Source organism: Rhincodon typus, chromosome 19 (assembly GCF_021869965.1).
Source record: "Rhincodon typus isolate 14 chromosome 19, sRhiTyp1.1, whole genome shotgun sequence".
Taxonomy (NCBI): domain Eukaryota; kingdom Metazoa; phylum Chordata; class Chondrichthyes; order Orectolobiformes; family Rhincodontidae; genus Rhincodon; species Rhincodon typus.
The window spans coordinates 6,130,957-6,142,611 of NC_063350.1; the positions used below are offsets into that span (position 1 = coordinate 6,130,957).

The 11,655-nt window shown below is 42.8% G+C and overlaps 1 protein-coding gene across 1 annotated transcript in view; it reads right to left on the reverse strand.

Moving 5' to 3' along the window:
• Positions 1–2,043: 2,043 nt before the first annotated feature.
• Positions 2,044–11,655, reverse strand: part of chmp4ba (charged multivesicular body protein 4Ba) — a 39,593-nt gene continuing 29,981 nt past the window's right edge. Inside the window, exons 4-5 of the mRNA XM_020521596.2 lie at positions 4,855–4,981; positions 2,044–3,174 (exon numbers count right to left, since the gene is read on the reverse strand). Of these exons, the coding sequence (XP_020377185.1) occupies positions 3,104–3,174; positions 4,855–4,981 (198 nt within the window). The 3' untranslated portion in view covers positions 2,044–3,103. The remainder of the gene's footprint in view (positions 3,175–4,854; positions 4,982–11,655) is intronic.

Genomic DNA, 11,655 nt, shown 5'->3' on the forward strand with positions numbered 1-11,655 from the left:
AGTTTGAAGATACACGGAGTTATAAAACTGAGAAATTTTAAGGTTGTGAAAGGTGCTATACAAATGCAAGAGTTCTGAATTATTGAACTGGTTTTCCTCCTTTGTCTGGTATTTAAGTTTCACATCAGCCTATGAAATGCCAACTGCTGATGCCTGACGTTATCGAGAGCCGGATCCTAGAGACAGTATAATTACGGAGTGTTTACAATAATCACTAAATATAGGTTTAGTAAATTAAATTTGAGATTTACCTGACGTGTAAAATTGCTCAGGCACATCCAGTTTATGAAAAACATGACAAATTCAATCCCACCAATTATCACCACCACTTTTGATCAGCAAAGTAATATCAGGGGTCTTTGACAGTGCTATCAAGTGGCAATTACTCAGCAATAACCTGTTCACTGACACTTGGTTTGAGATCCACTAGGCTTCTGATCTCATTGTAGCCTTGGTTCAAACATGGACAAAAAAAAAACTTAAAACTCCAGAGGCGAGAGAAACAGCCATCGACATCAAGGCAGCATTTGACAGGGTGCAGCCGTCTTATTTTCCTTCTTATTTATGATGTGTCATTAATTTAGGTGCCGTGGTATGGCAACTTCTAAAACTTTTCACTGTATTTTTTTGTTAAAAATACACATGACAATATATTGCTAATCTATTCTATCAAGGAGCCCTAACTGAACTGGAGCCAAGGAGAATCAGGGGAATATTCACCATTGATTGGATTTATTTTTGGTACAAAGGAGGTTGTGGTGGTTTTTGGAAGGTCAGTCATCTCAGCTCCAGGAGATTTCTGCTGGAGCTCCTCAGGGTAGTGACCGACGCACAACCAACTTCAATGATCTTTTCCCCGTGACTGCATAATGTTCAGTGCCCTTCAAAATTTCTGATACCGAAGATGATGTTGCTCCATATGGACACGGACATGGCAATAGCCAGGTTTGGGCTGACAATGAGAAAAGCAATATTCATACCACAGTGGGCAATTCCCATTTTGAGTAAGAAAGAATCTAACCATCTCCATTTAATATTCAACAGCATTCATAATTACCACTGAATCCCCCACTATCAATATCCTGGGAGTTACCACTGACCAGAATTTTAATTGGATCAACTATATAAATACTGTGGTTGCTATAGTAACAGGTCACAGGTTGAGAATTCTAATCAGTCTACTGTCTCCTCAAAACAATCAAAGTATAGGAATATGATAAAATACAGCTTCAACGTCAAAAAGCTCCAATATTTAAAAAAAAAAGCAGTATGCCGAATTGGCACCTCAAACACTCTCAGCCTCCATAACTGAAGCACAGTGGTGGCACCGTACCATCTACAAAGTGCACTGCAGCAATTCACCAAAACTCCTCTGATGACAGCTGATGCATGAGAATATCACTCCCTGCAAGTTTCCCTCCAATCCACACACCACACTGCTGTTCTTTCACTGTGGCTGTAGAACTATTTCCTCTGACCAACACTGGGTGTAACTACACCACACAGGCTGTTATGACTCAAAAAAAAACATGCCTGCACACCACCATAAGGGGAATTAGGAGCAAATTCCAGCCTTGACAGTGACACCCACTTAAGAAAAAACAAAATGCACAGCAAACCCCTGTAAAGAGATAGTAAAGATCCGACTGTGTCGTTTAAAAATGCTGCTAGTTGAGAGATAAGTATCAGTCAGGACACGAAGGAAAACTCCCATGTGTGTCTTGGAAATAGCTATACGATATTTTCTACCCTCTTGAGGGAGCAGATGGAGCCTTAATGTAATGTAAAGAATCCCTGACAAGCAACACTCCCTCAGAAGTGCACTTAAAATCTCAGTCTACATTTTATGCTCAAAATTCTAGAGTTTGACTTGAACCCTCAAGCTATTGACTCGGGGACACAACTGGCATTAGTGGTAGAGCCAAGAGAGAGCTAAACATTGGACTGCCAGCAAATTCTGTAGGATGTCTTCATAGAGTTCGAGTCACACCAATTCAGGCATCTCAGCTCCCAGCTTTCAAACTCCTGATGAGACACAAGTTGTTACATTAAAAGGAACTTTTATTTTTGTTCTTAACATATTTACAGCAGGTTTAAGTAGGATTACGATATTTTCGCAGAGGATTAAGGAGCCCCATTGTGCCAATGTCACACTGTGTGCAGTCTGTGTTTAGGAAGGGTATGCAGCATTTAGCAAAAAGAAGCATTCAGAAGTATTTATAGATTTCTGTGTAAATTACATGGCATAGAAAAGGAAGCGTTCTGAAATTGTACCCAGTGAGGAAAATCAAAATAAACCTCACTTCTGCCCCCTCATCAACACCCCGGATTTACAAAGAAAACAAAAAGCGACCTTGTTGCAGCTCCTCCAAAAAGAAAATCAAAAATGTGTTTGAAAAAAATTTGGTTGAGGCACTGGTCAGGAATCAAACTCAGTAAATGACTGGTCTACACTTGATTAAAATACTCTTTCAAACACTTCAATTATGAGGGGGAAGGTGGAAGAAAATAATTAACAAGTTTTAAGTCAACAGTCTCGTGCGGATTGTTTTGAAAGGTTCGATTATGATCAAGAATTTTTTTTTTTTTAAGAGGAAGTGAGAATGGAAGAGGAGAGAATCAAGTCAACTACAAATGTATTATTCAAACAGTTGCATCACCTCAATTATACAAACAGTTATGGACATGCTATAGCAATTCAGTCACTTGCAAGTATCAATCTGCACTGCGTCTCTATTTCATAAATGTACAGTGGACTTTGTATAACAAAGGGCAGTGCAATGGGGCCGCTGACCCCACAGGGGGAGGAAAAAGCGCCGTACCGGGAGTCGTGGGCTTGAAAGTTGCAAGTGCCAACACAAAATGAAAATCCAAGAGAAGCTGGGGCCACAGACTATTGGTTTCCCCACTCTGTTCCTCGTCCTCCTGTACAGTATGCTATAATGTCATACTGCACACCCTCCCACCCTCTTCCCCCTCCCCAAAATGCACTCCAGGTGGTCATTCAGAAATTGACTCCATTCACAATCTTCACCGCGTTAACAAAACACCCACAACTGCGACATATAACAGAGTCCGTGCTTCACCAGACTGGCCATCATTCTCACATAGCAGCCCAGTTTTCCAGCTCCCGCATGTCTTCCTCTTCCTCTTCCTTCTTCTTGGCTGCAGAAACTGAACAACAAACAATGATGTGAAAGCTTGTCCAGTTCAACACACACACACACACACACACACACACACACTCTCTCTCTCTCTCTTCAATCCCAAACTGTACAGGCAGAGAGGGAACAAAAAAAAATTCACAGACATACACACTGACAGCAGGATTGATAACTGAAGGACACAAATTAAAAAGTCCCTGGCCAAAGCAGCACAGTGGCTCAGTGGTTAGTACTGCTGCCTCACAGCACCAGGGTTCGATATCACACTCGGGCGACCGTGAGTGTAGAATTTGCACATTCACCCAGTGTCTGTGAGAGGTTCCTCCGGGTGCTCCAATTTCCTCCCACAGTCACAAATATGTGCAGGTTAGGTGTACTAGCCATGCTAAATTGCCCAGTGTCCTGGGATAGGTGGATTAGCCGTGGGAAATGTAGGGATAGGGTCAGTCTGGGAGGAATGCTCTTTGGAAGGTCAGTGTGGACTCAACGGGCCAAATGATCTGCTTCCATACTGAAGTAATTCTATGAATAGAGCCAGTGATGTGGAAATTTGTAATGATTTTGAATGTATTGCTTGAAACAATGATGAGAGCAGATTCAATGGTAAATTAGATAAATATTTGAAAAGGGGAGAAAACGATCAGGCTGAGAAAAGTGAACAATAGGATACTTCTCAAGCAGGTATTAAGGAACAAACAGCCTCCTTCTGTGCCTCAAGTTTCAACCTTCTACTGTGCAACATTAAGACTTGCGAATTTGAAGCCTAGGTAACACACACACACACATACACGCACTTGCAGTATACATAACATTTCCTTAAACCAGTTATGTTGCTGTTACATTGTTTGCAGCCTGTGGAGGATTCAATGTAGCACATTTACAGATTTTACCAGATGCAAATGGAGCATCTGCCCCTTAAAGATAAGGGTTGTAAAATGTAGGAATTTTTTAATTGATAAATGTTCAATTTTAATGTTTTTTTTAAAATGTTCAAGGTGGTGAGCTGGGCGACTAAGAATTTTGAAGTGTAGAAGAGTGAACCCACTGAAACTGCACTGGTATTAAAAGGTTACAATTGGTGACACCGCAAGTGTAGCCAAGAATGAGATAGTGGGAGAGCTCTCCCTGTCATGCCAGAGAATTGTACTCCTGTAATCATTATCCCCAGTGCCAGGAATTTTATGCACATAACGTATATTATGTAACCACCTTCAGCTCATTGTTTCGTGAAGAAATAATCCTGGTTTTAATCAGGAGTGCGCAGTCGTTTCCATTGCCCGTGTCCTGCCTGCTGTCGTTGTGAGACTCCACTTAAATACACTGTTTGTTGAGTAAATGGATTCCTCAACAGAGCTGGCTCACACTCGAGGGAACTAAATGAGTGCCTCTTGTGCTCTACCATTCTATGTAACTCCTATCCAAGGTCCCACACAACTCCAACATGCCAAATAACAGTCGTCTATAAGATGAAGCATACCAATCATTACCCCTCAGCCCATTCTTTCCTTCTCCAGTCACCCTCCCCTCATTCCGTGGCGACGAAGCAATAACATTGTCAGAGTAGATCAAAGAAGGCTTCCTGACTTCAAGAGCTGATTTAAGGAAGCTGAATTTTTTTCTTGAATCAGGAGTAAACCTGGCATCAGTGACTTGGCGAAGCTGGGAGGGAAATGTAGTGCAGGTCACTTACCTGGCGTGGCTGGGAGGGAGGTGGAAGGAACATTGGGAAGTGGCACGTTCTCTGCTCCTCCAATTTCCAGCAGGCTCTTGTCAAGTTCTTCCTGTTCTAACTCTTCCAACTCAGCCATTAGCTCATCCTACCGACAGGCACAAACAACAGGTTAATCGCTTGAAGCCACCCAAAAGCAGATATTCACAGAGGGATTATCAAACACTGAAGCAGCTTGATCTCTTACTATGGCATCCTTCCTTCACAGCAATATTGGTAACCTAATTAAATGGACAGGTACTGATGTCAGAAAGCTATATAATTACTTCAAAATAATGAAGTATAGAGACAGCATTGTTTTGTGCAGGGGTGGTCGTGCTTGGTTGAGTGTTTTGAGGAGGTGACGAAGATGACTGATGAGGGAAAAGCAGTTGGTGTTGTCTACGTGTTCAGTAAAGCCTTTGACAAGGTCCCTCAAGGGAGACTGGTACAAAAGGTGAAGTCACATGGTATCAGGGATGAGCTGGCAAGATGGATACAGAACTGGCTCAGTCATAGGAGACAGAGGGTAGTGGTGGAATGGAGGGCTGTGACTAGTGGTGTTCCACAGGGATCAGTGCTGGGACCTCTGCTGTTCGTGATCTACATAAATGATTTGGAGGAAAACGTAGCTGGTCTAATCAGCAAGTTTGCAGACGATAGAAAGATTGTTGGAGCTGCAGATTTGCAGTGAGGAGGATTGTCCGAGGATACAGCAGGATATAGGGATCAGTTGGAGGTGGATAGAGTTTAATCTGGACAAATGTGAGGTGATGCATTTTGGAAGGTCAAGTACAGGTGGAAATTATACAGTGGACGGTCACGTTGGGTTTCACGGCAGCAGACAGCGTGAAGGTGCTCAGGCCGCTGTGTCCCGACTGAGCTGTTATGGGTTGCAACGTCACCCAGCTGAGGGGAGGTGCCCCAGCTGCTCCTTTGGCTGCAGTAATGATATGCAAAGGGATCTGGGCGTGCAGGTCCACAGATCACTGAAGGTGGCAGCACAGGTAGATAAGGTCGTATAAAAGGCTTATGGCATGCTTGCCTTCATTGGAGGGGGCATTGAGTATAAGGATAGACAAGTTATGCTGCAGCTTTACAGAATTTTAGTTAGGCCACACAAAGAATATTGCGTACAGTTCTGATCACCACACTATGAGAAGGATTTTAAGCTTTGGAGAGGGTACAGAAAAGGTTTACCAGGATGATGCCTGGTATGGGGGGTTTTAGCTATGAAGAAAGGTTGGATAGACAGTTTATTTTCAACTGGAACGCAGGAGGTTGAGGGGTGACCTGATAGAAGTTTATAAGATTGTGAATGGCATGGATATAGTGGAAAGTATTAGGCTTTTTCCCCAGGGTGGAGGAGTCAATTACAAGGGGACACACGTTCAAGTTGCGGGAGGTGGGAGGAGGACATTTAAAAGAGATGTGCGAGGTAGGTTTTTCACACAAAGGGCGGTTAGTGCCTGGAACGTGCTGCCAGAGGTGGTGGTGGAAGCAGACACAGTAGCAGCATTCAAGAAACACCTGGATGAATACATGAACAGGAAGGGAATAGAGGGATACAGATCCTGTAAATGAAGACAGTTTTAGTATGGAAGGGCAAAATGTGTCGGCACAGGCTTGGAGGGCCGAAGGGCCTATTCCTGTGCTGTATTGCTCTTTTATCTTTATAATGGAAACTAGAAGGAATGACATTTCGCCAGATGTTGATGGAAACTCAAGGTGTATGAACAAGGTACATTACTGCTAATGTGCAAAGTAGCACCTAAATCCAAAGGATTAAGGGACAAGTGGCAGGTTGCAAATTTTCAGAATCGATAATTGATTCTCGCAAGTCTGAGACACCTACAAGCAATCATTATCTTTCCTCCAAGTCTTCCTGCTATTTTAAAACTTGCTGGATCTCCATTTTAAACCACAGCAAGTTGAGCCTGGACAGTTAACATTACAAATAACTTAACACATTGTAGTCCTCTTTTCATTTCTCTTAATACAATTGTTCTTTCCTTTCTATATCCAATTTGATTCAAATACACCATCCTTCTCTGGTGTTGCTCTGTTTTTTTGTCAACCTTTACATTAGGGGAGGTGATGGTCTATTGGTGTTATCATGGGATCATTAATCCAAAGATCCAGGTTCAAATCCCACCATGGCAGATGGTAGAATCTGAATTCAATAAAAATTTGGAATAGGAGTCTAAATGAGGAATCCATTGCCAATTGGCAAAAATCACCCATTTGCAAGCCATCTTCAGTTAGTAGTCATTTCAGATCGTTAATGTACAATGGGAATAGATGTGGTCCCAACACAGACTCTCGTGGAACTCCACTCATCACTGGCTTCCATCCTTTATCCCCACTCTCTGCTATTAGCCAGTCAGACAATTCTCTGTTCGTGCTAGTGTCTTGCCATGGGCTCTTATCTTATTTAGCAGCGTCCTGTTCGGCACCGTCAGAGGTCTTTTGGAAATCCAAATAGATAATGGTCATTGGCTCTCTTTTGCCTAATTTTCTCATGACCTCCTCAAAGAATTTTAACTGATTTGTCAGACATGATCTCCCCTTGACAAAGTCGTGCTGACTCCACCCTATTTTACCATGCACTTCCAAGTACTCCACAATCTCATCCTTAATAAATGAACTCGAAAATCTCACCAATGACCAAGGTCAGGCTAACTGGTCTATAGCATCCCGTCTTCTGCTTCCATCCCTTCTTAAATAGGCATGTTACGTTAGCCATTTTCCAGTCCTCTGGCACCCTCCCCGACTACAATGATTCCTGAAAAGTCACCATCAATACCTCTGCAATCTCCTCAGCGATTTCCTTCAGAACTCTGGGCTGCAGTTCACCTGGTCCAGGTGATTTATCCACCTCAGACTGTGACAATGCTGTCACTTTAAAAGGTTTGTCCTGGGTTTTGTTTTGAAGAGAGGTTGTAAAGGCAGAAGTACTGAACTGGCTACTGAGGGCTGCTTGAGTAAACAGCTCAGGAGGCCTTGGGTTTTTTTTAAAAAAAAACAGCCTGAATGGGTGTGGCCAGGTCTCTCAGATCCAGATTTCTGGGTTTTGTGTTTTTGACAGTAACTCAGGTGAGTTGGAAGCTTCACTGAATGATTCCTAGCTACTCCTTTCTCTGAAATGTCTCCATGTTCTTTCCTCCTGGATCAGAGAACTGCATGTAAAAATCGGTGTTTGAACTTGCCTTACTTACTAAGGGGTGTGTTTATGGAATGTTACTAAATTGGAACAGTTAATTAGTAATAGGTACTGTATCTATTACTCGGCTAAGTTTTCCAATAGTTAAGTTATTCTAAATTCCCTTTCTTTTGTTCGAATTTTAACCAGAGTGAATAAATAAATTGTTTGCTTAACATTGAGTAGTTTGACCAGTCGCGTCATATCTGGAACACACTTCATATCTACCTTTAAAATAAGAAAAAGTTAGGGTCTAGGCTACCCTCAAAGTATTTTCAGGGGGTCTGGTCTGGTCCCTCCAGAACCTTCTGTGCCTGTCTTTGAGAGTGTGTGGGGGCTGGAATTAAAGAGGGCTGGATTTAAATCTTAGACATTACCTTGTGCTTCAACTTTGCTCTGCTAAGGCTACTGTGCTAATAATAATTGTTAAAACTTTTGCCTGCTATAAACCGCAGTGCCCAGTGTCAGTTCTTCATAAAGTCTGCTATCATTTATTCAAAATTCCCGCTTAGGTACAATTGAGGTCAATTTCGAGAGTCAGTGAGTATTTTTATTTTACTGTGTTTCGAATACAGGGATGGGAGGCTGATTTGATTTAACTGTGTTATAACACCTTTGAAAATACAAATTAAAAACTAAATTCAGTAACTTAGGACACATCAGGAAGGGGGAGAATTATTTGGATGCTGTGTTTCAGGAGACAGTCACACCCTGTAGGTTAACTACTTCAAATTTAAACAGCAGCCAGCAACAGGAGGATGTGAATACAAGCGAGGTAGGTAGAGAGATCCCGAAATTAGCACTGGAAGAGTCTCAGCTCTTGACTTGTTCAACAGGTATGAGGTACTTGCTCCCCGTGTGGATGAGGAAATTGATTGTAGCGGGGGGATGAGCAAAGTGACCACTGCACAATGGTACAGGAGGCCATTCAAGTAAGGGGAAGAAAAACTAGTATTGGTAGGCATTTAGAGATATACAGCATGGAAACAGACCCTTTGGTCCAACTCATCTATGCTGACCAGATATCCTTTATAAATCTAGTCCCATTTGTCAGCATTTGGCCCATATCCCCCTAAACCCTTTCTATTCATATACCCATCCAGATGCCTATTAAATGTTGTAATTGTACCAGCCTCCACCACTTCCTCTGGCAGCTCATTCTATACACACACCACCCTCTGCATGAAAAAGTTGGCCCTTGGGTCCCTTTTATATCTTTATCCTTGCACCTTAAACCTATGCCCTCTGGTTTTGGACTCCCCCACCCCCTGGGGCAAAAACAGTGCCTATTTACCCTATCCGTGCCCCTCATGATTTTATAAACCTCCATAAAGTCACCCCTCAGCTTCCGACGCTCCAGGGAAAATAGCCCCAGCATTTTCAGCCTCTCCCTGTAGCTCAAGCCCTCCAATCCTGGCAACATCCTCATAAATCTTTTCTGAATCCTCAAGTTTCACAATATCATTCCCATAGCAGGGAGACCAGAACTGCATACAATATTCCAAAGGTGGCTGAACCAATGTCCTGTACAGCAGCAACATCACCTTCCAACTCCTATCCTCAATGCACTGACTAATGAAGGCAAGCATACCAAATGCCTTCTTCACTATCCTGTCTACCTGCGACTCCACTGTCAAGGAACTATGAACCTGCACTCCAAGGTCTCTTTATTCAACAACACTCCCCAAGACCTTATCATCAAGTGTATAAGCCCTGCCATGATTTGCCTTTCCAACATGCAGCACCTCACATTTATCTAAATTAAACTCCACCTGCCACTCTTCGGCCCATTAGCTCATCTGATCAAGATCCCGTTGTACTTGGAGGTAACCTTCTTCGCTGTCTACTATACCTCCAATTTTAGTGTCACCTGCAAACTTACTAACCATACCTCCTATGTTCACATCTAAATTACTCATATAAATGGCAAAAGGCAGTGGACCAGCACCAAACATTATGGCACACCGCTGGTCACAGGCCTCCAGTCTGAAAAGCAACCCTCCACCACCACCCTCTGTCTTGTACCTTCGAGCCAATTCCATATCCAGACAGCCAGTTCTCCCTGTATTCCATGTGATCTAACCGTGCTAACTAGCCTCCCGTTAGGAACCTTGTCAAACACCTTACCGAAGTCCATATGGATCACATCCACCACTCCGCCCTCATCAATCCTCTTCATTACTTCTTCAAAAAACTCAATCAAGTTAGTGAGACACGATTTCCCACACAGGGTGCCACACTGACTATCCCTACTCAGTCCTTGCCTTTCCAAACACGTAAATCCCGTCCCTCAGGATTCCCTCCAACAACCTGCCCACCACCGATGTCAGACTCATTGATCTATAGTTCCCCAGCTTTTCCCTACAATCTTTCTTAAATAGTGGTACCATGTTAGCCAACCTCCAGTCTTCTGGCACCTCACCTGGGGCTATCGATGATACAAATTTCTCATCAAGGGGCCCAGCAATCACTTCTCTAACTTCTCACTGGGTACACCTAATCAGATCCCAGAGATTTATCCACCTTTATGCATTTTAAGATGTCCAGCACCACCTGCTCTGTAATATGGACATTTTTCAAGATGTCAGTATTTATTTCCCCATGTTCTCTATCTTCTACATCCTGCTCCTTCCATAATTAGGGGTACAGATATTATCCTTTGTAAGTAGTAACGAGACTCCCACATGGTGTTTAATGCGCACCTAATGCTAAGGTAAGGGACACCTCAAAGCAGCCTGAAAAGGTTATGAGAATGGGAGAGGAGTGGATCGAGCTGCTGTGGTTCATGTTGGGACTAACAAATAGTTAAGAATAGGCAAGGGGTCCTGGTTGAGGAATATCAGGAATTAGGGACAAAATTAAAGAACAGGACGTCAAGAGTTATAATAATCCATAGATTATATGAGCCACATGCAAATTGGCAGAGATAATAAAATTAGAGAAATAATCAAGACAATTTCAGAGTCATACAGCACAGAAACAGACCCTTCAGTCCACGCCAAACATAATCCCAAACTAAATTAATCCCACCGACCTGCACCTGGCCCATAATCGCTCCAAACCTTTCATATTCATGTACTTATCCAAATGTCTTTTGAACACTAATTGTACCCACATCCTCAGGAAGTTCATTCCAAATGTGAACCACCTTCTGTAACAAAAATAAAAATTGCCCCTCACGTCTTTTTAAAATCTCTCTCCGCTCACCTTAAAAAAGTATCCCCTAGTATTGAAATCCCCTCAACCTGGGGAAAAGACAATTACTATTAACTCTATCTATACCTCACTATTTTATAGACTTCTATAAGTACGCCTCAATCTCTGATGCCCCAGTGAAAAAAGTCCCAGCCTTTCTTTATAACTCAAATCTTCTATACCTGGCAAATCCTGGTGAATAGATGATAGCAAGAACTGCAGATGCTGGAGTCAGAGACAACACAGTGTGGAGCTGGAACAACACGGCAGGCCAGGCAGCATCAGAGGAGCAGGAAAGTTGATGTTTCGGGTTGGGATCCTTCTTCAGAAATGATCTCTGAAGAAGGGTCCCGACCCGAAACATCAACTTTCCTGCTCCTCTGATG